The 26,877-nt window shown below is 33.3% G+C and overlaps 6 protein-coding genes and 1 long non-coding RNA gene across 9 annotated transcripts; 6 read left to right on the top strand and 1 right to left on the bottom strand.

Moving 5' to 3' along the window:
• Positions 1 to 580: 580 nt before the first annotated feature.
• LOC107906732 (F-box protein At2g26850) lies at positions 581 to 4,926 on the top strand. Its single transcript, XM_016833823.2, has 5 exons — positions 581 to 2,400; positions 2,514 to 2,593; positions 2,730 to 2,908; positions 3,363 to 3,437; positions 4,458 to 4,926. Exons 1-5 carry the CDS (start codon positions 1,720 to 1,722, stop codon positions 4,643 to 4,645), a joined length of 1,203 nt encoding a protein of 400 aa, XP_016689312.1. The 5' UTR covers positions 581 to 1,719; the 3' UTR covers positions 4,646 to 4,926.
• A 490-nt stretch (positions 4,927 to 5,416) lies between these two features.
• Positions 5,417 to 8,432, top strand: LOC107906733 (Holliday junction resolvase MOC1, chloroplastic). Of its 2 annotated transcripts, XM_016833825.2 has the most exons (7): positions 5,417 to 6,123; positions 6,263 to 6,368; positions 6,453 to 6,505; positions 6,996 to 7,127; positions 7,367 to 7,439; positions 7,989 to 8,041; positions 8,158 to 8,432. In XM_016833825.2, the coding sequence occupies exons 1-7, from the start codon at positions 5,785 to 5,787 to the stop codon at positions 8,173 to 8,175; spliced, it is 774 nt and encodes a 257-aa protein (XP_016689314.1). In that variant the 5' UTR covers positions 5,417 to 5,784; the 3' UTR covers positions 8,176 to 8,432. The 2 variants fall into 2 exon arrangements, with proteins under 2 accessions (XP_016689314.1, XP_016689313.1); XM_016833824.2 differs by having other exon boundaries at positions 7,989 to 8,432.
• A 218-nt stretch (positions 8,433 to 8,650) lies between these two features.
• Positions 8,651 to 11,344, bottom strand: LOC107906734 (uncharacterized). Of its 2 annotated transcripts, none has more exons than XR_001686753.2 (4): positions 10,943 to 11,344; positions 10,700 to 10,864; positions 9,896 to 9,971; positions 8,651 to 8,955 (listed from the first exon to the last, which is right to left on the bottom strand). XR_001686753.2 is itself a non-coding variant. In XM_016833826.2 (4 exons), the coding sequence occupies exons 1-3, from the start codon at positions 11,223 to 11,225 to the stop codon at positions 9,946 to 9,948; spliced, it is 474 nt and encodes a 157-aa protein (XP_016689315.1). In that variant the 5' UTR covers positions 11,226 to 11,344; the 3' UTR covers positions 8,651 to 8,955; positions 9,918 to 9,945. The 2 variants fall into 2 exon arrangements, 1 of the variants encoding a protein (XP_016689315.1); XM_016833826.2 differs by having other exon boundaries at positions 9,918 to 9,971.
• A 949-nt stretch (positions 11,345 to 12,293) lies between these two features.
• LOC107906735 (uncharacterized) lies at positions 12,294 to 14,611 on the top strand. Its single transcript, XR_001686754.2, has 2 exons — positions 12,294 to 12,983; positions 13,868 to 14,611. It is a non-coding gene; the product is annotated as an uncharacterized lncRNA (long non-coding RNA).
• A 3,576-nt stretch (positions 14,612 to 18,187) lies between these two features.
• LOC121217633 (uncharacterized) lies at positions 18,188 to 19,393 on the top strand. Its single transcript, XM_041093359.1, has 2 exons — positions 18,188 to 18,852; positions 19,161 to 19,393. Exons 1-2 carry the CDS (start codon positions 18,648 to 18,650, stop codon positions 19,259 to 19,261), a joined length of 306 nt encoding a protein of 101 aa, XP_040949293.1. The 5' UTR covers positions 18,188 to 18,647; the 3' UTR covers positions 19,262 to 19,393.
• Positions 19,394 to 20,929: 1,536 nt separating this feature from the next.
• Positions 20,930 to 22,405, top strand: LOC107903262 (annexin D8-like). The gene is given in 7 exon segments (XM_041093358.1): positions 20,930 to 21,002; positions 21,084 to 21,229; positions 21,320 to 21,434; positions 21,437 to 21,537; positions 21,613 to 21,825; positions 21,900 to 21,980; positions 22,077 to 22,405. Coding segments are annotated over 7 exon segments (936 nt in total). The 3' UTR covers positions 22,284 to 22,405.
• Positions 22,406 to 23,715: 1,310 nt separating this feature from the next.
• Positions 23,716 to 26,767, top strand: LOC107902789 (RNA-binding protein Y14). Its single transcript, XM_041093357.1, has 4 exons — positions 23,716 to 24,135; positions 25,355 to 25,491; positions 25,946 to 26,097; positions 26,453 to 26,767. Exons 1-4 carry the CDS (start codon positions 23,871 to 23,873, stop codon positions 26,496 to 26,498), a joined length of 600 nt encoding a protein of 199 aa, XP_040949291.1. The 5' UTR covers positions 23,716 to 23,870; the 3' UTR covers positions 26,499 to 26,767.
• The last annotated feature ends 110 nt before the right edge of the window (positions 26,768 to 26,877 follow it).

Here is a 26,877-nt window from a genome sequence, read left to right as displayed (position 1 = left end):
TTATCTAGATTATTAATTTATTTGTGTTTAATAATGGTTTGATTTTATTTTATTATAAAATTTCTAATTGAATGTAATTTGTAGTTGTTAGAATAAGCATGAATCAAATTGGATGCTAAATGGCAAAATATTTCGATAGAAGCATGGATTTAGTTGAATTAGCATTATCTAAGGAGAGTCTCATTCATATATATTCCGCAAGTCGTAGGCCTAAAAGAATTATTTTATTAATTCTATAGGTGACGATATTAAGAGCCTTAGCACATGAGAAGGTATATTGTCACCACTCTGAGATAACCATTAAGATTTTCACCCAGCTAATTTCCTTTAGATACGATCAATAATTGACTGAAAGATCGCGGAGATTGCAGCTAAGTTAATTTGGCTGATGGATTTACTTTTTTAATACCCAAAATACCAGCTATCCAAGGCTTTCTATTGGCTTCACCATCTCCAATACTCAACTGCCAGGTGGTGAAACCTGAATGGTCCAAAGCGCTAAATAACAGGTGGGCAGGCCACTTGAACACATCCCAAGCCTTTTTAATATCCAAGATTCCTTCTACCTACGTTATCCCAACGGTTGCTTTGTATGGCTAAACGGATTGTCCTCCCACATTTCATTAACTCGTAAAAACGAAGACTAAATCAGAGAATATCAGATCAATATAATAATTTTTCTCACTTCACTGCTTCTCTTTATTAATATCCACATAAATTTAATTACTCCTTTTAACCTTAACCGCCCATTCCTAGTCTTCCTCTAACTGTCCCCCATCCCTACCCATATTTTCTTTTTCCAAGAACCAAAAAAAAAAAGAGATAGAGAATTTGATGAACAAGGCCAAAATTGGCGAGGAAAGGTGAGTTCATCTACTTGTTCATCAAATTGCTCAATCTCTTTCTTTCTTTCTGTTTTCGGCGTCTTTTCTTTCAATTCCGAACTAACCCAGATTTATTGTTTTGGAATTGTTTTCCCTTCACCTTATTATATTCAAAAAGAAAGAAATTTATGTTTTTTCGTTTTCTTTTCTGAGCAAAAGGGTACTGTTTCTCAGAGATTTTATGGATATGGGTCTTTGTATCTAGACGTATTTATCATCGATAAATATTATTTTGGGGGCATAATTTTCCAGGTGTCAGAAACCCATATCAGATCTCAGGAACCCCACCACCACCATCTTCCTTCATTCACCTGTTTCTGGGTGCATCCACTAGATCTTCTCTCATTACATGACAACTACTTAGGTTGTCTGTACGACCGAGTTTTTTTTCTCTCCCATTAAAAAAAAAAAGGGGGAAGGAGCTCTTTGTTACAGTACTACTTGGTAAGCTTTGTATTGGAGGGGTTTTAGATTGGCTCTGAGGTAACTTTTGTGTTACCAAACAAAAATTTATTGTCATATTAATTACAAATCCTTGTTCTGATTAGTCATTGACAAAAGGGAGGCCCACCTTTGGGGGGTTTGGTGGGCTTTGATTATTTACCAATAAAAACCCTTTTTTGATTTTGATTTTTCATCAAAGTTAGGTCTTTGCTGTTGTTATTTTGAAGATCCCACTTCTATTTTTTGAAGGTTAAGTAGGGCGAGAGAGAACAGGAGAGACAACTGAGTTCTTCCATTATTATTATTCTATTGTTTTGCCATACATCATTGTATTTAGACCCATAAAAGAATTCACCTTTTATTTCTTTCTTTTTTTCTCCTATATCTTGGAATGCTACTTTACCTCTTCATCAGTTGTTTCTCCATCATCTTCTTTATAAAGTCCTTAACTTTGAAACCACCCCCACCATGGGCAACTGAGATGAGGCTATTGTCTCCCTGGTTTAGGAAAGACGTTTCCTTTTTTCTCAGTTCCAGATTGATCAAAAACATTCTTGGTCTTGCTTATTTTACCACAGTCGTTTCCAAAATGTCTCTCAAAAAGATGTCTTTCACTTCAAAAGTTGATAACTTTGAGGAGGTTGAAGAAAGTGCCATGTCAATTTTGGACCTACCAGATTTGGTCTTGGAATGCATTCTTGAAAGGCTACCACCTGCTGCTCTTTGTAGTATGGCTGGTGTTTGCAGCTCTTTGAGGAGTAGGTGTATTAGTGACCATTTCTGGGAAAAACACATGAAAAAAAAGTGGGGTAGAATTATTGGTCCTGCTGCTTATAGAGAGTGGCAATGGCATATAGCTTTAAGAACAAGAAAGGATTCAAGCCATTTGAAGCAGGGGAAGCCAAAAGGTCTGATGAGGGTCTTGTCAATTGTTAGGCCATCTTGGTGGATTAAATCAAAGGTTGATGATAGTAGTAAGCAGTGTTCTTTGCCAGATGATTCAATCATGTCTTGGTTTCTTGCTCTTGAAACTGGCAGATTCTGGTTCCCTGCCCAGGTTTATAACCGTGAGGTACTTATGTAGCTCCAACTCCCATCTGCTAAATCCAATTTAACCAGCAAACTATATGCTGTTTTTTGTTTCCTTTTTGGATTCTAAAAATTCTATGTTCTGCTCTTCTGTAGAATGGCCATGTTGGGTTTATGTTGTCATGTTATGATGCAGAACTGAGTTATGATCCCCGTATTGACACCTTCAAGGCCAGGTAATTAGGGAGTTGAACATAATTAACATACTTTTGATTTTGGTATGTTGGTTGTAAATAATTTTTTTTCTGCTTCAGAGGATCAAAATAGGCCTAATACTTGGAAATTAATCTTAGATTGGTTTGGTAATTTTAGGTACCCTCCTCATGGAAGGAGGGCGGTCGCCACAGAGAGAGATGTGCCATGGGAAAGGCTACGAGCACCGCCTTTCGACACTTCACCACATGATCTTCACATTTCTGATTGCTTGAATGAGCTACGCCCTGGTGATAACATCGAGATTCAATGGAGAAGAAACAAAGAATTCCCTTACGGTTAGTTCTTCTTCATACCATTCCGTTGCAGTATTTCACAAGTTCTGTTTCCTTTCTCTCCAAAACTTTCCTCACAGTTTCTGTTGGTTTAAGATGAAGAGGATTGAGAGTTGTGTTCATGAAAGTACTGCAGTGTTAAAAAACATGACTTGCATATATGGAACTTTCCATTGAAGAAGAAACTGTGTTATTCACTTTCAGAAAACACCAGTGACACCCTATATCATCTTTAATTCCTCTGATGACTAGAGGAAAGCTTTTAACCATAGAACAAAAATATACTCTGCTAAGAATTAAGCAGCAGACTACTTTGTTATAATAAGTATTCTTACCCTAGTATTGTGGAAATCATCCTTCTACAAGTACTTCTAATGCAATTTGTATGCCAACAAATTCTTTTAAATAATACATATTAATGATTTTACAGCTGATATGATAGCCATATATGTTGCAGGTTGGTGGTATGGTGTAGTCGGTCACTTGGAATCGTGTGACGGGAATGATAATTATTGCCGATGCCATAATAGTGGTAACTTTATCTCATCTTTTATTCTTTCAAATGGCAGTCTATTATATTCCTTAGGGATTTCCTTTAAAATGAGAATCTAACCACCAATTTCGTCTTGAAAGATTACTTTCGTAGTGTGAACATCCTGTTTTATCTGCCTTCGAAGATAGACTAAGGGACATATCTTCTGCATATTAGATGAGGATACAAAGTGGAATGGTTTAAACTTGTTTTAAAGAAATTAACCGTACGAGAGAAAGAGAGAGAGAGAGAGAGAGAGAGTAAAGGAGTTGTTTAGATATTTGCTATACTTATGCTTAATATTCATGAAAGAAGGCGTCAGGAAATTGTGGATGAGATAAATATGAAGTTAACTTTCATGGAGGACACACAAAGTTAGGGCAGGTCACTTTCATGAATCTTATATTTGCAATACTTGGTTCATGAGTTGCGCTGTTGTGTTGGTCCCAAAAGATGAATCGTTTTCATTATGTCATAATTTCCACCAGCATGTTGATAACTTCTATATCAGCAGAATATTTATGGCCAACCACACTGAAAAGAACCCAATGTCTCCTGTGGACTCTGTTTGTTTGCTTATTTGGAATCTTTCAGCTGTGTGGGGCTGGAATGGTTGTTCTACACTTGTAACATTTTGATTCATTTTCACTAGTTTTTTATACCAACGGAGCTCAATGCCCCACTAGTCGACTTACATCAGCACTAATTTCCTATCCTTTCTCCATCAACATAAAAAAGAAAGAAAAGGGTCTCTTTTGGTCATCATTTTCAACTTGAAAAGGATAAATATACTTTAAGCAGACAAGTATTCCTGGGTGCATAGTTGCTAAAGCTTCAAGCTTTTATGATTGTCCACCTGTTAGGATAAGTTGATTAATTCAGTTTTGGGATTTTTTCCGATGTGGTTCTTACAGTTGCAGGAATTAAATTATAATGGTGTTGGGTTTCTTGTATTGAATTGAATGTGCAGTGTAGCATAATTAATTATTGATGATCGAGTTACTGTGTGGTTTCTAACAGATACAGTGGTGTTAGAATTCAACCAGTACACCGCAGGCTCAAGGTGGAGGCGTGCCACAATCAATCGGAAAGAACACCGAGAGGAAGGAAACGAGGCAGATGGATTTTATGGAGGAATCAGAAAACTTTGCAATGAGGAGGAGATTTCCACATGGAAGCGCCTTTGGCCATCTGAAATCCTGGAGTAGGCAGCCTGCATGCGAAAAAGTCACCATCCTTTCTCTGCAAAAATTATCAAGTTTTTGCTCTACAAATTGATGCTCTTGGAAACTGAGATCAAGTTGAAAGTTGCATGAATGTGGAGTGCGTAGTGAATGTAAAATTCCCATATTTACATGCCAATATAGTATATCCCACTACCAAGGTTTTGTTGAAAACCATTTGGAATTGGAAACCCCATTGATTATGGAAGAAATATGTATACCTTCTAGAGCTCTGAAATTGTAAATTATTTTATCTTTTCCAGCCATTGAGATTGGGTTATTTAAGGAAGGTGCATTTTAACAAGCAAGCAATGCCTCAACTATTTAAGGAAAAAGATGCAACTGTATTTGTGTTACGTGTCTCAAGTTCCATCGTAAGAGGTAACAGTATCTTCTTTTTTAAGGAATCTTGAGCCGAGCATCACTTTTCCTATTAAAACCAAACATTCATACATTATGAGGAGCCTCTTTTCTAATTTAGTCCATCATATTATCCCAGCTTAATCGATTTCAATTTATTTTAAGTTTATATAAATTTGGTAGGCTATTCTTGTACACAATTAATATTTTTAAAAAAGAGTGAATTTTAATTCGGGTTGGTTTGAATTGACCCAAATTAAAATTAATTATTTTTATTCCAATTCAATCATAAAATATATAAGATAATAACTTTATTTTTAAAACTATAGAATATAACTTGTATTTCTACAGTATAAATAAATGAATGAGTTTAGCCATGTGGCCTATGTAGGAAGATCAGGCCTTGAACTTGTATTTGGGCTTGGTTCCGGGCTCAATGATCTGGCAATTTCCCATGGATGGGAAGCAACTCCTTTGGATTCTGGCAGGCTTTTATTGGGCATTTCTAGACGACGACAACGATACCATTTGCCTGTCTTGGTCTTTGACATGAGAGGAGACCCATTTTACGCTTCATATTTTCACAAGCCTCTCCGTTGAAGTGGAAGGGGCAAAAATCCCAAACAAAAGCTCAGTTTTGACATTTAAAGCCGTTGGATAGGCTGCCGTATATAATATTATCCAAGTTAAACAGCCGCTGCCGTGCTCAAATATTTCCCCCGGTGGACGTTGATACATAATGCAATGAATTGAATGAATGTTCCATGGAAATCCAACTTCTTCCTCGGACCCATTGCATGGCTTCACTCTCTTCCAAGCTTTATAAACCCCTCCTCTTTTCTTCTTCTTCGAAACTTGTACCTTTCTCCTCATCCTCTCTTTCATCTTCAAGTACAAGGGTTTCTTCAAGCAACAGCCTCAAGCTCTGTGCTGCTCCTCTCGAGGCCGGTTGGTTGGATTCTTTGTCTTGCCCTTCCCCTCACGCCGCTGCTGACGATCCCACCCGGACCAATGCCGATTCCACTTGGGTTATCGGTATTGACCCTGACCTCTCTGGTGCCTTGGCCTTCTTGAAAAGTGACTCGTCTGGTTCCTTTGCTCAGGTACTTTTTGCTAGCACTTCAAATATCACTTTTTTCTTGTCAGCTTATTGCTAAAATAAAATTCTCGAATTACCTGTTAATTGGTGCAATGGGTTGGGTTAGGACATGGATTTTCTTATGTTAAATTGTTCGATATTAGGTATTTGATTCGCCGCACTTGCCTGTTCAAGTTGGCAACAGAGTTCGAAAACGTTTAGATGCACGGTCTATTGTTCGGTTGCTTCAAAGTTTGGAGGCTCCTATTGGTATCCCTCTCTAAATCTTTCTCTTTATGTGTCGATTCAGCTCCACTTTTACTTGTGCATTGATTGAGCTAGTCTTTACTCCAGGTACTGCTGCATATATAGAGCAATCTGTTCCCTTTCCAAAAGATGGGAAACAGGTTAGCATTGTTACCATAACTGAATTTTGTTGGACTCTTTCCAATCATTTTATTATTATTCCTGTTTGTCATCGTCATCATCATCATCATTGCTACCATTATTTGTCTCTCTTTCTTGCAACCCTAATTTGCTTTTTTTATTGGTGTTATCACACTTGTGTTTCCTCTTGCAAATTCTGTTGCCTTAAATGTTTTCCAAGTTATTTTACTTTCTGTACTTATGGAAGCCTACTAGCCTTGAACTGCAAAAAGGAGAGGTAGTCCTTTCCCATCCTGCAAAATTCAACCTCCCCTTTCCCGAAGTCCTGACCTGAGACCTTCGAGTGGAATTCTCAAGCTTTAATAACTATTTGGCATCACTTTGTGGACTTCTTTAGCACCTTTCCTTCTGTATTCTTATTCATTCATCTGTTGGAAAAGAACTGTTGGATCAATTGCTCCAAGATTTCAATAGTTTGTGCTGATATAATTTTCTTATTTCTTAATCTAGGGTTGGTGGAGCGGAGGATTTGGGTATGGATTATGGATCGGGATACTAGTTGCCTCGGGGTTTTCTGTAGTTCCAGTGTCATCTTTGTCGTGGAAGAGAGAGTTTGAACTTGCTGGAGCTGGCTCTACAAAGGTTGGTATAATAGTGTTATTATCTAATAACTAGTTCATGCCTATTGACCAATTGCTAATTTGAGATAAACAAGGTAAAAACTGTTATACTTGTGTCTTAAGTTTTTCTTCCCATAGGTATCAGTCTCAATCATTGCATGCCTGAATGTGTCTTAAGTTTCAAAGCGACAGTTTAAGCTATCTTACCGCCTCAATTGTGATTTTTTTAAGTGTATTTGTTATCATTCTGGTTTTTGACAGGATGATAGTCGGAGACTTGCATCAACTTTGTTTCCCTCATTAAGTGATATGTTGAAAAGGAAAAAGGATCATGGTACGTCTTCTGGTTTCCAAATATATAGCAGTCTAATCTCTATTTGTTATTGTTAATACTTAAACTGTAAAGAATCACCATTTGCATTACGTAAAATTTCCTGTCATCTGCTATAATGTAGCAGTTACAGTCCATATTCTTAATTTTCTTTCCTCCTTATTTCCAGTTAGGCATTTATCTCATTTTGTTATCAGACAACTGCTTATAAGCTCCTAATTGCTAAAGCTATGTGACTCTTTGTTCTCTGCCTTGTTCCTGATAAACTCGCTATAACAAAACTGCCACTTATCGACTTGTTGGTTGATGCTATTAAGCAAGCCCTTTGCACCTCTGCTACCTTTGAACCTTGACAAATAAGCATGCTCATCATTATTCACCTACTCTTAGCAAATGATCTGTCTAGTCGTATATTTTGAGTTTTGAGCCAAGATTGGAAGATAAAGTTTGATTTAAGCAAGGTCTCCCTGTATTTGTAGATATTCTCTTCTCGACATTTTTAACTTGATTATTCTATTCTCATTGGCTTCTGTTTTATTTGAGCTTTTTAAGGAAGGGCTGAGGCTCTTCTCATCGCCACATATGGAAAAGGCCTGAGAATGAAGGTAGACCCATCACTTCTTGTGGAAAAATCAGTTCAATAATGCCATCTTTGCATTGCTGCACTTTTGACTGTTAACCATCCTCTTAAGGCTGGCTGATTTGAATGTTATGAAAATAGGAAATTATAGACTGCTGATTGAATATTCCATTTGGAAAGCTTTAATTAATGTCTTATGCTCGATGGGAGGAAGCTCGCTTGACTGGAGTTGTATATTATCATTGTGGAAGTGATATCCATTATTGTTATATGTAATTTAGCTTTTAGACTGTTAGCGTAAGTTTTCAACTTAGTTTCATGTTCCATCCTTAAGATGCAAGTGAAAGTAATTTCTTTCTGTGGATGTTGGTTTTAATGTTAAATGTAGTTCTAAGGCACTCTGAATTCCATGATTACTTGCATTTGGCATTTGAGAGAAAAGTAACTCTTATCATTGTCAAATCTTGGTATCTGGTTAATCAACTGCATTTTTTTAGGTAATACGCCTGATTGAACTTTATCTTAAATCAAGCTCAAATTTTAAAATTAATATTCAATAAGGGTCGACTCTAAGGAGGTGACTTTTTCCCCATCAAGCATAGTAAGTATTGAGCCTTGACGAACATGTACAAAATGCAAATCAAACACAACGCTACGAAGACTGAAGATACCATGGTCTTAAATCTTGACAAACAATAATTACAAAATCTTCATGTCAGCTTGAACTTCTAAGGTACTCACCAGGCGTTGCTAAAAGCTAAAAATCAACTGATTGAGAATGGAAGACTCACAAAGGTTAAATCATATAACTGCTTGCTGGTCCGTTCACCATTTTGTAAGAAGGACGTACATGAAGTTTTGACATTCAAGAAAAATAAAACACGAGGAGTCAAGGGAATGCAAGAAACACCAGAAATCTACACCTTCTGGCAAGAAGACCTGAAAATAGTAGCTTCTCTGGTTAGCCATTGCATATTTTCAAGATAAGATTGAAATGCATACTCTATTCGTTTCTTGTGTTCGTGCTCCCTAACTCTAATAAGTCTATATAGCATGAAAAACACGGATTAGATAATAACAGTTCTGACTCTTGCAAAAATGAGAATGCAATATCCTCAGTGAGCTTTTCATGACGATAGGTTCACTATTCTGTTTCAGAAAAATTACATGGCATTCTCAAATCTCCAGGTCAAGCCTTCAGAAACATTTCATTGATGTTTTGAAACTTTGAGCCCCTACCTAACATATTCTTTAACAAGTTGGCTAAAAAATTCAACCACATCGAATAAGAAAAGAAAAACGGAGAACTCTATCTTTGTGTAAAGAAAAAGAAACTACAACATATATAGGCCAGCAGGTGAGGTTGGTTAGGTACTAACAGCAATAATAATTTACCCAACCTATAACAAATGTGTTTGGAATATATCTTACACTAAATTGCTAATACCTTGAGACCACAGAATCTTATGCTAGTATAGATTACTGTTCCAAAAACTCAAAAAGATGGAATAGTTTAACCAATTTGTCATTGTCTACATAAGAACTAGTTAACTGAAGTTTGGAAACTCACTCCAAGATAAATCAATCAAACTTTTTCCACATCATTAACATTATTGAAGGCTGAAAGAGGTTCAGACAAGACAAATAAAGTTGTCTTATTACATAATTTCATTTATTTCAATTCAGAAGAACAAACAAATTTGAAGAATGTAAAACACCATATATTTTGGTTCAATATTCTCTTATTAATGATTGAAATAGTTAACAGTCAGATCTTCAAGAAATCATTTTAAAGTTCATTACTAGGGTACAATGGGTGCCAGTTTAAAAGTTATGATATGAACTTGATAAAGAAGAAAAGGAAAGAAAAAGAAGATACCGATAAAATCATTAGAACAGACCAATAGCATACAGCCAATGTTGATGTTGTCAGGAACCTTCTGTGGCAGTCTTCTCTGTGATTGCATCTCAATTTGTCAGACAGAACTCATAAGCACAACAGAGCAGAAAGAAGCTAAATTAAAATGGAGAGACAAATCTCTAAATAGACACACACATATATATATATCTTTGAACTAGGAAATACTACTCAATCAAATAACAAGTTTTCCAAGCTCCCCGCTGTTTTAACAAGAGAATGACCCGTAATAGCAAGATAATCAAACAATATTAAAAATAATAATCATAAAACCATCTCCTTATGGTACTTTCTAAGCTATTTTACCGAGTTTCTTCATTTTTCTAAAGTATACCTATGCCAGGCACATTTTTGGACCTAGGTATGAGGTTATGATCCTCATATCTGACACTCACTTCCGAGGGTAACATAGGGTCTTCTTGCTTTCCCAATTGATTGAGATGGCACCTCTAGTTATGACTAGTTCAACCTTTCACTTAAATGATATGATAACTTTCTCAGTTTGCATATTAACACGGCTTGCTTATAAAACCAGAGCAAAGACCACAATTGAAACTACGAATAGAGGATAACTAACATGCTTGCCAAACTGAGAGACGAATATACACAACTAATTCCAAAACCCTCTACTTTGGGACCATTTCCCTATCTCGCTAATTATAACCATTCCTCAAATTTTCAAAAAAATGGAACTGATCAGACTATTGGAGAGCATAAAAGGGTTTAAATAAACCAAAAGTAGAGTGCGGTGAAAATGTTAGTTACCATGTTGCAATCCCATTGATAGCATTCGGTCGATATTATCGACACGCCGCTGAATTGATTTCAAAAGCAAATTCAACGACAAAACTCTCTTTCTGACATTAGAAAACTTGACAGCATGCTGCATTATGAATGGTGACGGAGCATCTTCGAGTAATTGATCAAGCTCTATTCATAAACTAACATTAGAAACAGTTTTATCTTGCACCAATATTCAATTTAATCCAGAAAAAGGGGGGGATTAACCTCGGGTAAGACGATCAATTGAGGAGCTAAGGATGTCTTGACTGGCGAGAGTATCGAGGGCTTTAGAGTCGAAGTCTTTGATGAGCGAAGTAAGCATGGATGATAAAGCTTTGGCTAAAGCTTCGGTGCTGAGATCATTGTTGGATTCAGATTCTGGGTCCGGGGGTGGACTGATTGAAGAATTGGAAGGAGTTAGCTGCTCTGAAACGCCGCCAATAATAGCGGCGTTGTGATTTGAACCCTGGTTTTCCTTTTCCATTTCCTTTTCGTTTTCGTTTTCCATTTTCTGAGTTTTTGTTTGTAAAAATCAAGACTACTCTGGAGTCTGGACTTGGAAAATATGAGCAACTTCTTAAGTGAAAAAAAAATGTAAACAAAAAGAATGAGTCTACAAAATTAAATAAAATGTATTAATTTTATCAATAATATATTAATAAGATGATAAAACATTAAAATATTTAGTCATAATAACTTATTTGGCCCTTCAACTTTTTAAAAAATAATTTTAGCTCTATATTTAATTTTTTTTATCATTTTTAGCCATTAAACTTGTATTATTTGTCAAAATTACCCAAAAAAACGGATGAAAAAGTAAACATTTGTTAACTTTACTGATATGGCATCCACATCACATTAAAAATTAATTAATTTTAAAATTTTAAAAAAATCAAAGAATTTATAAAATTATTTTAAAAGTATAAAAAATTATATTTTTAATTTTTAAAAATTTAATTAATTGCTAATGTGACAATCCTTGTGTATGTCACGTTAGCAAAATTAACAAACGTTAATTTTTTTAATTAACAAACAATGCAAATTCAATAACTAAAAAAAGTGACAATTTAAATGAAAGGTTAAAATAACATTTTTTATAAAGTTGGAGAGTCAAAATATCATTATGCCAAAAATTTAAGGAACAAAAGTATAATTTTATCATATATTTAAATAATTATATAAAATATAAAATTTATAATTTGACATTTAAAATCATTTTAATAACTTAGTAATTCCATTAGAATGAACTCAAATAAACTTAAAAGAGTGAATTTGGGTTTAGCTTGTTGTAAGCTGTTGATTCAAAGATTATATAAAAGAAATAGAAAATAGAACCCGAAATTGGGTATTCGATAACGTCCCCCATGGCCGGGTTCCATATTGGAGGTAGGCCGCTGAACCCCAAATGAGGGGCTTAAAATTAGAACATCTAATCTGTAATAGGGCCTCCAAAGGCAAAAAATGAACCAAAAATATTTATAGGGCTAAGAAAAACCCCGAAAATTGGATATCAATATCAATTGTAGTGTTGAGTTTCGTTGGGTTTCAATTTGACTGATAATTAAAATAATAATACTACTATTTATTAATCTGAATGTTGTTAAAGAAAATTCGAAAGGAACCGTTATCATGCTTCATCAATGTCTTTGGCATCAAAACAAAGCACATGGATTGAAGGAAGAGGCGATTGAGTTAAGCTAAATTCCTATGAAACTTTGGAATTTTAAATTAATTTTACTACAACTCTATCTGGGAAATTCTGCAGAAAGTTCTTACAAAAAGGTTATCATAAGCTTCAAAAAGTAGGAGCCTTTAGATTGAAAAAAAAGGATAAAAGCAAAACCGGGATTTACCGGTTATAGGTAATCAAAGAAATTCGCTAAAGGTGAAAAAATTCTTCTTTAGGTTTAAAAAAACATTTCTTCCCCAAGCCGCCGTTCCCCGTTCCTCCTCCAGACCCATTCCGGTCGACGCCACCGCCGTGTTTGCCACTCTCCGACGCCGGTCGGAAAATCTCGCTAAATCATCAATGCCGTAGGTTCTGTTCAAGGCAACATTTTATGCCATCCCATGCTTTCCTCTTCTTCACCGCGGTTCGGACCCATCCCGCTGGACATCGTTGCCGTGTCTGTCATTTTCCGATGACTAACGAAGCCCAGTGCCTCGTCAGTGCCGTAGGTTTCGATTGGTGCATTTTGGTCGTTCCTCTTCTTCGCCGTGGGACGGGCTTACTGCTCTCGACGTTCCCGCCCTCTTTTGACAATGGGTAATCTTTCAATTCCTTGTCTCTTTTCTTTTTCATTTTGACCTTCCTTTTTGACAGTGGTTAAAGAATATATAATCTCTTTAAAATGCACCAAAAAATTGAAAGATTTTTTTTTTCAGATTGCTATGCCGTTACTTATTAGTGTAATTAAATAAATTTGTTTGGAATGGATGAAATTACGAAAGGGTTTTCTTAGATTTCGGTTCTTTAATTTGGTGCTTTGAGCTTACAATGATTGTTTGGAAGTTGGAATCCTTAGTGATTGGCAGAATAAGCTTTATAGGTTTTATATTAGCTCAATAATTATTCAAAGTTTAAGTCTTTGCTCCATTCCATTGATAATTCATCGCCTTTTAAAAGCTCCCCTTTCCTTAGTAGTTGAATTCATGCTCTTTTCACATCTCCATTCAAAGCAGTAGGTTCCTCTTATTTGTTTGTACGAAATTATTATAACTTTAGAGTTGAGGGCATTGAGGAGTACATTGCACTTGTTTTCTTTAATGATTATGATGAACTATAGGGCGATGCGTGTTTATTATTATTATTTTATAGTGAACACATGAATGCTTGCATGGGGATTGGCATTAGACCATTAGTGGTTTAATGATGTCCTTTAATTTTGTTTTCTCATCTTGAGTAATGGAACTATATATATAATGCATATATTATTGACCATTATTGATGGAATTAATTGTGTTTTTGCATTGTTTAGGGTACGTGGTATGTATTGATGATAATATGTCATTTTATTTGATTTTTAGCTAAATGGCATCTGGACGGGTGGAATCCCATCTAGATGGCTTTGTGAACTGTTTTGGATGTATATGTTCTGATATGTTGCTTTGTTTTGTTGATATTTATACCATGATTTTATGCGTAATTAGTATAGTGATATCAATAACGGTTCTAATGGCAAGTGGGTTCCCAAACAAACAACAAATCCTAGCCTCTAAACACTATGTTGGTGTCTTGATCGAAGGAGAAGAAATAGTGAGCGGTCAAGATGTTCGGGGCCAAAATAGTTGTACCATCACCAATGTGCATGCCTTCAGCAACTAGACCATGACACAACAAGGCCCCAAAAAGGAAACAAACATCTAAACTGCCGTGAAAATTTGCCGAAACCATCAAAAGGAGTGGAGCCACGACCATCATAAGTGGCCTCAGCCCCCAAATAACAGAATTGGTGCAGTGAGTCCAAAGCCCAACGAAATTCAATCGATAGAAAGCCTGGCAACGACGGCATCTTACCTATGCTCATAAAGGACCAAGCCTAAGTGAACAGAAAAACAAGCACAAGACATAGAGAGAGCCATGCTCCAAGCAAAAGCATACAGAAACCCACACAGTGGCAGGGGTCGGCCCAAATCACAGCAGCAAAATGTCAAAAATGCGCCGTGCTGACAGTGAAGAAGAAGGGAAAACCCTTTATTTTCCGATCGCCTGGAAGAGACAAAAGAAACATCTTGTTCTTTCTTCAACAATTTCTAATCTCTAGTGGACCTAACTCTTTTAGCAGAAAATAAAAATCAAGAGCATGATTCATTTCTCTTAAATTGTACAATGTATATTGTTCCACACCATAAAAAGTAACTATTATTTTAGTAATAGATGATTTATTAAATTAAGTATTATCTAGTAGTAGAACAAGTTTACATCTCTAATTAATTGGCATTATGACATTTTAAAATCGGTTCGACCCATCTCAAAGCATAAATAAAATATTTAAATTTAATTCCATCATGTGAAAGTATTTCCAACCCTACTTGGCTATTTCTACTTAAACCTGAACATAGGAAGATCAATCCCTCTTTAAAATGAATTTTCTTCTTCCTGCAAACACATCCACTCTCCCTAAACCTTTTTCTTTTTTGTACGTAGAAAAAATCTTCATTGGGAAGTTATATACTTGTATTCTATTAAAAAAAACAGCCTTTTTGTTCTTTAAAATTGGTTCTTATAAAGAATAACATTACCAAAGAAGCAATGAGTAATGGGAAAAATCAAAGGTTTTCTAAGCTAATCATAGTTATTGAGATATCCAAATGATGGTGGAGCACCATGGGGACTTTGACCAGTAAAAATAAAAATATATATATTTAAAAAAGAGAGAACAAAAAGAACAAAAAAGTGAAAAATAATGAAAGAGTTGAAACCTTTCTCCTCCTTTCTCTTTGCTTGCCCACCAATTTATATGTTTCTCAGCCTTAATGATGCCTGTGGTACCCCTAACCTCATTGTCTCTTATTTAGATGAATATTCAACCTATTTATATATATATGTGATGCAAATATCTTTTTCATTTTTAATTCATATTAAAATATAAACCCAACATAAATAATTAAATAATTTTTTAATAAAATATGAAGACTGTAATTAAGATAATAGATTTTTGGAAATCATTCCCAATATTTGTCATGGTTGTTCCCAGTAGCCCAAAATCAAAGCACTATCAAGAGTGGAGGTGAGTGTAACTAATTATGAGAAAATTCAAAGAGGTGAGACACTTTGCTTTTCTAGTGCATGGGGCTGAAATCTGTGTTAGATATATCAATTAGCTCCAAATCCAATAGATATCATACATGGTGTGCAAGGCAAGAGCAACTGAAACATGTAGCTAGCCAAGCTAGGAGGCTTTGAATGGTAGGAACCGAAAGTATCCAACCAAAGCAACTACTTGAGGATGGTTACTGCCCTTTTTATACTCCACGTCTACATACTTTTCACCACTGCCTGCCCCAACAATAGCTTGCAATTATGATTAGCTTATCAGATTCTGGATTCAGATATATTTATATATATTAAACATAAATATCAAATACAATTGTTTTATTTAAAAGATGAAAAATTTTAAATAATGAAAGACACATATATATATGCTACAATGTAATTTGAATGATATTTTTCTTGGGATGAAAAAAATCAACAACAATTAAGTTAAATTCAGAAAATTTTCCAAAATCTCACCTTATCTATATGGAATGTGATTCATAAATGGTATAATTGTTATAAATAATTATTTACACTAAATATCAGAAACAAATAATAATAATAAGTTGGAAGTTCAAAAAGAAATGATGGTGTTAAAGAAGATTTTCCATATATTCTACCTAGTTTTTCAGGGAATTGGGCCCCTAACTGCTAAAATCGATCCACCATTGTCGACTGACTTTCATGTTGTTCTAGGGTTAATTACTATTTTCCCTGAATTATATATTAAGGGGGAAAAAAAGTGAGTGAGGACAACATCATGTTTTCCTTGGAAAAAAATTATCATTCCAGCCCATCTGTCAATTCCTATTTCCTACCTGTTTGACTATTTTGATATGACTATTTTTTTTTCTTCACTAAAACTTTGGTATTTATAATTATATATGATGATGAAATTTCAAACCCCAAACTTTTATTTTCTTCATCTTAGGTGATAATTTGGTTAGTTGGGTAATTTTTTTCTTTTTCTTTTAAAAGATTTGGACAAAAAAAAATATCAGGAACCCATTCTATGGAGGAATTAAATAATAATAATTATTGTATCATTTTTTATTTTTTGAAACACATAATATCATTTTTTTCTCATCTCTTTAAGGCTTTTATATTTGAATCCATAAAAAAAATCAAATAAAGTGGCTGAGACAGAAAGGAAATAGACAAATAAGGTAATGAATATGCATAAAATGAATGCAAATTTGGAACACACTTCTTTTTAGTCCAATTTCAAGTGTATAGCAAGCTTCTTCCTGAAGCCAAAATTTAAAGTGCTTGTTTGATGGAGAGGGAAAAAAATCGAGGTGAAAAAGGGAGTGGAATCATGAGGTTGGAAGAAATTTAGATTATATGTATAACGTACATGCTTACAAAATTCAATCATTCCACCCGAATATATGAACGATTTATAATTATTTATAAACTTCACCCCTTTTTTTTTCCTCCTTTTCACTGTATTTGTACTTATATAAATCTTTATTACTGATTTTTTAAAAATATATTTTCTTCAACCTTTACACTTTTTTATTAAAAAGGAAGAAGATAAAATTGTAAAATTTGATAAAATGGGCTTATTGCAGCTTTATCTATGAATAGTCTATGGCTATATATAAGTTGAAATTTTAATCTATTGCCAATTAATCGATGCTTAACATGGAATCTAAATTCACAATTTACATTTTTAAGTCCAGTATGCTCCTCCTTAGCTTTTGGAGTTTGGTGTAGCTGTAATTATGAATTTTATCTTTCTATTTTACAAAAATTAAAAAATTTAAATTTGTCAGAATTTAAATTTTTTTCAAATATTAAAAAATTCATTCAATTGAGTAATATTGTCAGACCTTGCTATTAGTTGTTGATATGGTAATTAACAATTCTAACATTTCTATGTAATGAATTAATAATAATAATAAAGTAACAATTCAACAATTTATATATAATAATTTAATAAAAATTAGCAATTTAAGTTCATATTTTTACTAATAATTAAGTTAACTTATTTGTTTTTTTTTAAATTACGAAGAATATTTTTTTATAAATTAAAATAAAAAAACTAATATTTTAATTTTTATAAAGTGAAGAAATGAAATTTATAATTAAACGATAAATCTAACTCCTACAGCTGTCCTACAATTATAAATCCTGAAGTGCTTATAAATTTATATTGAAGTCTGAGCCTAAACTAATTTTAGGCAAGATAATTATTTTGGTGACTTCTTTTCCCTTTCTAATTCTAGTTTTTTATTGGTAAAAAGAATTTTTTTTATCTTAATTTTGATATTAAGTAAATTATTTTATTTTAAGAAGTTAGAGTAATTTAATTTCTATTAATTTTAAAATGACCAATTAAAGACAATTAATTATAATATTAATATTTTTAGTCAATTGTACATATTGTTTATTGTTTAATAAATTTAGTTTACAACATTTACACCTTCTATCAATATTTGCATAGAATATATAAATATTGAATATTAAATTTATTATTATATCAATTAAAATTATATATAATAACCATTTTTAAAGAAAGATCAATGCAAATATGAAATTGAGAGAGTTCAAAAGTTACGGGTGGGAGGTTAGTTCTATTTCTAGGTTTTTAGTTTTTTCCTTTATAGCTCCTACCAACTCTTTAATATACGAAGTACTTATGTAGTACTAGTGTTGCTTTAACCATATACGCATTGATGGTAGACCGAAGTGAGAGATGAAATTAATAGCTATTAATATATCCAACAGAATCATAAAAAAAACTCAGCCAATTCGCCAACCCAAAAACAAAACAGCATCTCATCTTTTTCTCTCTGCCTATTTCCCATGTAAAACATATCAAAGGTTCAAACTGCAAACTCAAACTCCTTCTCCATCCATTTTATTGCAACTTACTAGGCACCAAAACCTATGCATTTTGACTCCTCTTCTTAATATATTACTATCAGTTCAGGGTTCACACTCCTAGGTTTTCTCATCAGGGAAAAAAAAAGAAGAAGAGAAGCCATTAATAGAGTTTTCGATTTTCGACCAGTGTCCTCCAGGGAGCCAGCTTTGACTTGAGTGTATCAGATTTCCAAGAGAGTTTCTTTCCTTTTTTGCTGTCTAGGTTTTTGGGTTAAAAGGGAGTGGTAATCCATGCATGATTTGTAGGTGTTTGGATTGTGAAGAATATTGTTGAAGCAGCAAATGGGTTTAAGCAAAAAGTTCATTTGCTTTTGTCTCCTCTTCCCACTGCTTTTGTTCTTGCTGTTTCAGTTAGAATATTCAAGTTCAAGTTCAAGCCATGGAAGCAGCTTCAAACCAGCTATTTCAGCTTCTTCTCAACAGTTTAAGCCGCCTGTTCTTCAATCCCATGGTAGCTTTGAAGCAGGGAATCATGACCATCATAAAGGTAAAGATGGTGGTGGTGATGATAATCAAGTTTTTGATGATGAAAAGAGAAAAGTTCATACAGGTCCAAATCCTTTACACAATAGATGATTCACAAAAAATAAAAATAAAGGAGAAAAAAAAGAGAGAACATTTTAATCCTACTTCTTTCCTTAAAGCTATGAATTTTTTTCTCTTTTTATTTTTTTTAAAATTATTATATTGGAAAGATCATTGGACATGATCGTTTTTGCATGTTTTGTTCATAAGGATTAATTAATGTAATATGAATCCAAACAATCTTAACGCTGCATTTGATTTCTGTTCAAGGTTTTTTGTTTCCTTTAAAAATGAAGCATGGGAAAGAGAACGAGAATAGAGAAGGCAATGAATGTTGTATTGTTGGCGTTGATGGATTTGTTGGTCTATAATGACTGTCAGATGCAATGTTTGTTACGTTAGGTGGGTGTTTTTATCATTTCTTTCATGGCTGTAAAAATTAATTAGTTAGCAATTATGACAATTACGATGCCGTTTTTCTTCTTCAGTCATGGATTTATTCATCAATACTTCCTCCTAACTATACCCTTTTTTGTTGTCTATTCTCCTCCTCCTAATTTTAATTTAATTTTATCATTCTTCTTTAAAAAAAAAAAACCTTCTTCCATAAAATCAAATTGAAAACTATAAATTCAACTTTGAATATATATACATCTTTTAGAAGAAAAATACAAGTTGATTTCCTTTTTTTTAAGGTAAGAAAGTAAAACATATTGGTTTTGAAGAATAAAAGAACCAATGGCAATGGATTCGCGGTAGCTACCGGTTCTAGCGGCGGCCGACGGCAACATGTCGACCAAAGTGAAACAGCTTTTTTCTCTGGCCGAAATTTAGCCGGCTTTGCATATTTTTAATCTGAGTTTAAGTCTCCTACATATAATCTATTTAAACATCTTTCTGGTGATATTAAGTGTCCGAAAAGCAGCGCATAATAATCTTAAACAAAATTATCTCACTCATTGTCAAAAGAATAAATTTGCCCTATCAAATTAAATTACAAATATTATTTTAAGTTATTAACCCATCCAATTACAAGTAAATTATTATTTACATAGGATTAATATACTAATACTATAAAACTGTTAATTTTGATTTAAACTTGAAAGCTTGACTCGATCAACTCGATTTTATTACGAGAAGTCAACAATTTAAACCCGTTCAATTTGAACTTGAAATAATCAAAATACGCAATAATTCAAAGTGAACCCAAACTTAAATTAAATGTCTTTTTTCCAAAAAAATTAATAGAAATAATTCTTATAAACTAAATTATTATTTTGTTTTGATTATAACTTGTAAATATAATTATCATGGTCTATTATCATAAAATATGCAATTTTGACTTATATCATATATCTTGATAGCAAATTCTAAAACAATAAATACTTAATTGAAAATTATATTTTATCTATTTATTCTCAAGTAAAATTATCAAAATACAATAAGATGCAAAATTTAAAAAATAATTATATAAAAATTGAAATTGTATTTAAATTTAATTTTGATTATACTTTATTTTAAAATCCTAAAGAGAGAACCTCCCGCTTATCTCTAAATCTAAAACTAATATGTTCACTTTCTTTACTCTTAAGGGGTACGTACATTCCTCTTTCTCTCAACACTCTTTATTCCTTCAATTTCCTTCTTTCATTTACTCCTTCATTCAGACTACCCTTATCATCTCATGGTTCTCCTTTTGATTTTTTTTTCATTGAAAATTCAACTTCCATCTTTCGGGAAAAAAAAACAATTAATTAGAAAGTTTAAATAATGTAATACTCATGCATGTTAGAAGAAAAACTACCTTTGCTTTTTGGCTTCCTTTTCCAAGAATTGCTGTTACAAATAATATTAGAAGCGGAAGTGATAAATGATACAAAGAAACTCCACAAAACTCAGAATGCTGCGTTTCTCGAAAAATTATTTTTAATTCCTGAAACAGTAACATTAACTTGCTTGCTCGGTCACTATAAAAAAAATGAATGAAGCAGTGAAGTTATTACTTACAGCAAGCACTAGCAGGCAAATACAAGCCCAAAATGACTACAATTATTTCTCCAAAGCAATTCTCTCCTGTTGAAGATGCAGAAAATATCAGGAAGGCTTGTCAAGGTTTTCATATCTATTAATTCAAATTCCAAATTAGTAAGGCATGTAAATTAATTAAATTACGTGTGTATGATTTGTTTTCAGGATGGGGAACGGATGAGAAAGCCATAATTTCGATACTTGGACATCGAAATCTGTTCCAAAGGAAGCTTGTTAGACTAGCTTTTCAAGAGATATACCATCAAGATCTCCTCCAGCAACTCAAATGCGAGCTCTCTGGAAACTTAGAGGTTCATGTTCCATTTCAAAAAAAAAAAAATCTTTTTACGATTTAAATTGCAGTCGCAGATGATGAGTTTTTAATTTTATTTTGAATACAGAGAGCTATAAGTTTATGGACTCTGGATCCTGCAGACCGGGATGCTGTTTTAGCCAATGAAACATTGCAGAAGAGTGATCCTGATTATAGAGTCATTATTGAAATTGCATGTATCAGATCCCTGAAGATCTCCTGGCTGTGAAACGTGCTTATAAATTTCGCTACAAGCATTCCCTCGAAGAAGACCTCGCTTCTTCCACCACTGCTGATATTCGAAAAGTATGTTTCAACACTCTGCTACGGCCTTATGCCTCGTATTCCAATATAATTGGTTTTTGGGTTGTCATATTGCAGCTTTTGGTTGGCGTAACAAGTGCATATAGATATGATGGCGATGAATTTGATGAGACAGTCGCACAATCTGAGGCTAGTACTCTCCATCAAGAAATCCATGGAAAGGCTTTTAACAACGAGGAAGTGATTAGGATCTTGGGTACTAGGAGTCAAGCACAGCTTAATGCTACCTTCAACATCTACAAAGACATCTATGGTCATTCCATCACTAAGGTACCAATACACTTATCATCAATTCAGCAACTACCCAAGGCATGTAATTTGCATTGGAACTTGGTCCATTGCAGGGTTTTCCAGGCGGTGATTATTTTTCTACATTGCGTACTGTGATACGTTGCATTCGAGATCCTAAAAAGTATTTTGCAAAGGTAAGAATGCAAAAAGTTAAGGGATGCTGTCATAAATATCAATATGGTGGCTAATTAAATCCTTAAATCAATATTGAAAATTGATTGGTGAAGCAGGTGTTGCGATTAGCCATTAATATGGAAGAGACAAATGAAGATGCTCTGAGTCGCGTGATCGTAACTCGCGCAGAAAAAGACTTGAAGGATATAAAGGAATTGTACCTGAAGAGAAACAACATTTCAGTTGATGAAGCAGTTGCGAGAGAATGGTCCGGGGACTACAAGACCTTTATTCTAGCCTTATTAGGGGCAGACCAAAATTAACATCAACCTCTATCCTACTTTGGTTTCTAAAATTATAGAGTGGGTTAGTTTATAGACTCATTTACTTAGAAAGTGAATAAGGAAATCTTTGCAATAAAGTTTGGACAAGTTAAAAGGAGTAAAGGGAGATAATGAATACACTAAACAAAATGTTTATTTTATGTTGAGGAGTTTTTCAACTTAATTTTATAAATTTTTCTCGATTCTTTAAAACAAAATTAAAATTAAAGATCATTGATAAATACTTTGATGCATGGATTGATTGGTATACATATATATTTTGCATTAGTGCATCCACGATATTACTTCATTAATGTTATGAATAAAAAAATATTATTTATTTGTTTGTTAATAAGGTGGTATGGTGAAATTTATTGATTCTCTAAAACCCAATCTATCCAAATATAGACACAAAATAATTGATCTCTTAGAAAATATGATCGGTTTAGAAATAAGTTGAACTTGGTGAATAATTTTATCCATCTATTTTTAAATTTACAATATATTGTTTTTATGTATATTATTAATCGAATATTAAATCTTAATAATATTATATGTAAATATTTAAAATTATTTTTCTATGTTTAAAATTTTAATTACAATATATGAAATTAATAACTATTAAATAAAAAATATAGTATGTATTTCAAAAAAAAATGTAGGCTTAAATAAGATTATGAAAAAAATTAACAAAATTTAATATGCATATTTGGAATAATGTTAATATTATACATACATTAGCTTAATTAAGGGTGAGTAAAATTTAATTTGATTCGAAAAAATTAAATTTTTTTTCGAATTTTGAGTTAATCAAATTGAGTTATTCGAGTTATTCAGTTTTTTCGAGTAAACTCGAATAAGTAATTTGTGTTTCGAATTTGACTCAGGTTGAATTTTATAATTCAGATAATTCAAATAATTGATTGGTGTAATTATCTCTTTAGTATCTGTCAATTTTGAAAAATAGTAAATTAGTTTCTCTCAACAAAAAATACAAAAAAATAAAATAAAATAACTTTTAAAATTCAAAACTTTTTAAAAAAAATTCCAAATTATATTTTAAAATATATTTATAAATTAAAAAATTAAATTTTCTAAACAATATATAAGAAAATATAAAAATTTTCTAGAATAATAAATTTGAAGATCTAAATAAGTAAATTAACAATTTAAATTTATCATATTTTTATTCTTTTCTCTTATTTTTCTTTGAAAGAGTTTTTATCCGATTAAAGAAGGGTTATGTATAATTCTAGAGATTATATGAAACAGAGCAGATAAGAAATTAATGTTTAAAAAAATTATACATTAATTTGAATAATTTCACTCAATTCAATTTAAATTTTATTTCTCTATTCAATTAAAAATTTAAAATAAAAATAAAATGATAAAATAAAACTTATGAATTAATTAATTCAAAATTATTTTACTCATTCCATCATTTCCATTTCATTACGGATAATGAAACTTAACTTCCCCACCATAAATATAAAAACCTCGGTCGGCTTAATCCTCTCCGACACACCCACGAAAATTTACAAATTCTAAAAGGGAAACAAACAAAGTTACGCGCGTACAGATCACCCGATGGCGAGCGGTGACGTGGAGGCTGTGGATTTTGAACCGGAGGACGATGACCTCATGGACGAGGACGCCGCCGGCGATGCCTCCCCTCAAGCTCCCTTGCCTAAGCTCAAGTCCGCCATCACTGGCGCCGCTTCCACCTCTCTTTCTGCTCATAAGAAGACCAAGGGTCGTGGCTTCCGTGAGGACGATGCTGACCGCCACTCCCATCTCGCCTCCCGCGACTTCGAGTCCCTCGGCACTGACGGTGGCCCCGGTGCCCAGAGATGTTAGTCCCTTCACTAAACCCTAGTTTTTTCTCTCCCTGTTCACTTATATTGTTTCATTTTGTTTGATTTTCTAGGGTTTTATTCTTATTTTTTTGCCCTACAAAACAAGATGATTACAAAATTGCTTTCATTTTTGCTGTATGGAAGTTGCTCTTAATTTCATAACAAAATTGGGTTTGAAATTAGTTGGGAATTTGATAGTTTTCGCTTAATGCTGAACCTTGAGCGGGTTTCTGAGATTTTTTCTGGGTTATATGAAATATCTTCACTCTCGGAATATAATGTTAATTTTTCTACTAATTATTTATTCACTACCGGTTGCTAATAACACGAATTCATAAGCTCTTCTGTTCATGATTTATTAGGTTATTCCAGAATCAGACTTTAAAAATGATTCGTTTTATGGACTGTTTAAACTTCCTAACCTTATGAATGTCGGATTCCTAACCGCAACTACCTTGACTTATTCAATCTGGATAGTTTCTAACTACGTTGTACTTTATGGAAACCCTTAATTAAGGAGAAATGCTTTATTATCTTTATATCGAAGATCTTTAATGATGAGTTTGATATGTTTATCTCATTCATGAGACTAGAACAAAGTATAGTGGACAACGCTTAAGGAAATTTATGGCCCTCAATTTCTGTGTGTCCCACAATCCTAAGGTGTATTTGTTTGTCAGATGGTTAATATATCTAAAGCGGCGCATTTCTAGGCTTGGATATTAGACATAATCAGTTTGTAATTTCCAAGAAAATTAGACATAAGTCGTTTGTAATTTTTGGGCTTGGTTATTAGACATAATCCGTTTTTAATTGTTTTCCAAAGTAAAATAGGAATTTGTATTAAGAATTAGAGAAAATTAAATAAAAAGTATTTAACATCTTATAGAAATTCCTCTTGATTTCTGAGGATTTTTTAAAAAGTGGATGTATATATATTCTTGGTTGATCGTTGAGGATCATTTTGCTCCATTACCGAAAGCATGGGACATTTTCTAAAACCAAACCATACTCCATTAGATCTATCTGGCAATATTAAAGTTTGTGGGCACTCTTTCGTTTCCTGCTTGATGCCAATGTAACTCAACTTGTAGAACATGGTAGATAAAAGCAATCATTGCAAGAATAAAAACAATATTTTCCTTTACGCTTGTGAAGTCTTGTACTCTTCTTCTCAATGATAATATTCTTTTATTCTCATTAATAAATGTGCAGCTATCGAAGGATGGATTATTTTGGTCAGTGGTGTACATGAGGAAGCACAAGAGGATGATTTGCACAATGCATTTGGTGAATTTGGTGAGATCAAGAATTTGCATTTAAATCTTGATCGTCGCACTGGATTTGTCAAGGTAATCAACTTATTAAATTTTTGCTCACTTTATGACCATTATTTTGTGCAATGATGTACTTTTTAACTTTTGTTTTTGGTGGTGTAACTCTTCACATTGCATATTTTTCTTATGTATTCATGATTATGCTTCTGCATGTGTGTATTGTATTGTATATATTTTGGCCTTTTATATCTGTATGTTCAATGTTTATCATATTGCTTTGCCCATAGAGAACGTTGATTCATTTATACCGCAAGACATCAAGCAATTCAGTGCTTCTAACCATTTTCTATTGTTACTTAAAACTAGCTCGACACATTTTAATGTCTTTATTTCATAGCATTGGACTATTGGTTGAAGATAAAAGAGACAAATGACTATTCTTTGACAAACTTTTGAATTCTTTTGCTGTCTTTTCATAATATCGTGTATTTTTGTTCAAGTAAAATTAATGCGAGTGTTTCTAAATTAGGGATATGCATTGATTGAGTATGAAAAGTTTGAAGAAGCGAAGAATGCCATATCCACGATGGATGGAATAGAACTTCTTACGCAGACTATCAATGTTGATTGGGCCTTTAGCAATGGGCCCAGTACTGGAGCCTTCAAAAGAAAAAATTTGAGGTTTGTCTCTATTAATATGCTGCTGAGTTTGGGTTGATACTTAAATATATATAAATTATAAATGGTGAAAGGATGATCTTCGTTCAACCCGCCTGAACTTTTTAAGTTAGATGGATTGAACCATTTAATTCTTGGAATTGAAGCAACCCAAATTTGAATGACTTGATTTAAGATGACCTGAAGCAAAAAGCAACCTACCCTACCTAAGCACAACCCAGCTTAACTCAAACCTAGATGCCAAGTGCCAAGCTTGCCCGAATCTTGAAACCATTTTTACTGCTGCTTTCCTTGTTAGGTGCAAAACGAGTATACGAGGGGACCTAACAATACCTTTTTACCTTGTAAATTTTTGCAGATCTGGGCGATCACATCGCTCGAGGAGTCCCAGGAGAAGATACTAACTTGTTTAGCTCTATATTGAGGGCGGATTATAACAAGAGAAGATGGTGTTGAAACTTAATTTACTGAAAACCCGGATTTGTATTTGTTTTCGGCTGATGAGTGATGTCTTATTCCTCTTATGGTGGCTCAAGTCTGAGCGGTGATTGTGCATGGTTTAACGGTGCGGCTTTTTGGCGTTTGATGTTTGACAATTTGAAGTAATGCTTCTTGCTAATTGTAATTTTTTTTATTGTTTCTATGATATAGTGAGGCATCTTTTTGTTGGTAACCTATATACATTTGGAGTTATGTAAGTTTTTTTTTTTAAATTCTGACGGAGTGTTTGGCCATAAGAGATGATTCTATGACCAGATAAAATTCTACCAATGAAAGCCGCGA

Source organism: Gossypium hirsutum, chromosome D05 (assembly GCF_007990345.1).
Source record: "Gossypium hirsutum isolate 1008001.06 chromosome D05, Gossypium_hirsutum_v2.1, whole genome shotgun sequence".
Classification (NCBI taxonomy): Eukaryota; Viridiplantae; Streptophyta; class Magnoliopsida; order Malvales; family Malvaceae; genus Gossypium; species Gossypium hirsutum.
Note: the sequence above shows the minus strand (reverse complement) of the source record. Positions and strands in the feature narration are given on the sequence as shown.

Bases quoted from the DNA above. Each gene is read 5' to 3' on its own strand.
- LOC107906733 (XM_016833824.2), top strand. From the start codon at position 5,785: ATGGAAATCCAACTTCTTCCTCGGACCCATTGCATGGCTTCACTCTCT. The intron at 6,124-6,262 runs GTACTTTTTGCT...GTTCGATATTAG, and splicing joins CGTCTGGTTCCTTTGCTCAG to GTATTTGATTCGCCGCACTT. The intron at 6,369-6,452 runs GTATCCCTCTCT...TCTTTACTCCAG, and splicing joins AAGTTTGGAGGCTCCTATTG to GTACTGCTGCATATATAGAG.
- LOC107906732 (XM_016833823.2), top strand. From the start codon at position 1,720: ATGCTACTTTACCTCTTCATCAGTTGTTTCTCCATCATCTTCTTTATA. The intron at 2,594-2,729 runs GTAATTAGGGAG...TGGTAATTTTAG, and splicing joins ATTGACACCTTCAAGGCCAG to GTACCCTCCTCATGGAAGGA. The intron at 2,909-3,362 runs GTTAGTTCTTCT...TATATGTTGCAG, and splicing joins AAACAAAGAATTCCCTTACG to GTTGGTGGTATGGTGTAGTC.
- LOC121217633 (XM_041093359.1), top strand. From the start codon at position 18,648: ATGGGTTTAAGCAAAAAGTTCATTTGCTTTTGTCTCCTCTTCCCACTG. The intron at 18,853-19,160 runs GTAAAGATGGTG...TTTCTGTTCAAG, and splicing joins GAATCATGACCATCATAAAG to GTTTTTTGTTTCCTTTAAAA.
- LOC107902789 (XM_041093357.1), top strand. From the start codon at position 23,871: ATGGCGAGCGGTGACGTGGAGGCTGTGGATTTTGAACCGGAGGACGAT. The intron at 25,492-25,945 runs GTAATCAACTTA...TTTCTAAATTAG, and splicing joins GTCGCACTGGATTTGTCAAG to GGATATGCATTGATTGAGTA. The intron at 26,098-26,452 runs GTTTGTCTCTAT...AAATTTTTGCAG, and splicing joins TTCAAAAGAAAAAATTTGAG to ATCTGGGCGATCACATCGCT.
- LOC107906734 (XM_016833826.2), bottom strand. From the start codon at position 11,225: ATGGAAAACGAAAACGAAAAGGAAATGGAAAAGGAAAACCAGGGTTCA. The intron at 10,865-10,942 runs GTTAATCCCCCC...GTTTATGAATAG, and splicing joins AATTGATCGTCTTACCCGAG to AGCTTGATCAATTACTCGAA. The intron at 9,972-10,699 runs GTAACTAACATT...ATGCAATCACAG, and splicing joins ATCAATGGGATTGCAACATG to AGAAGACTGCCACAGAAGGT.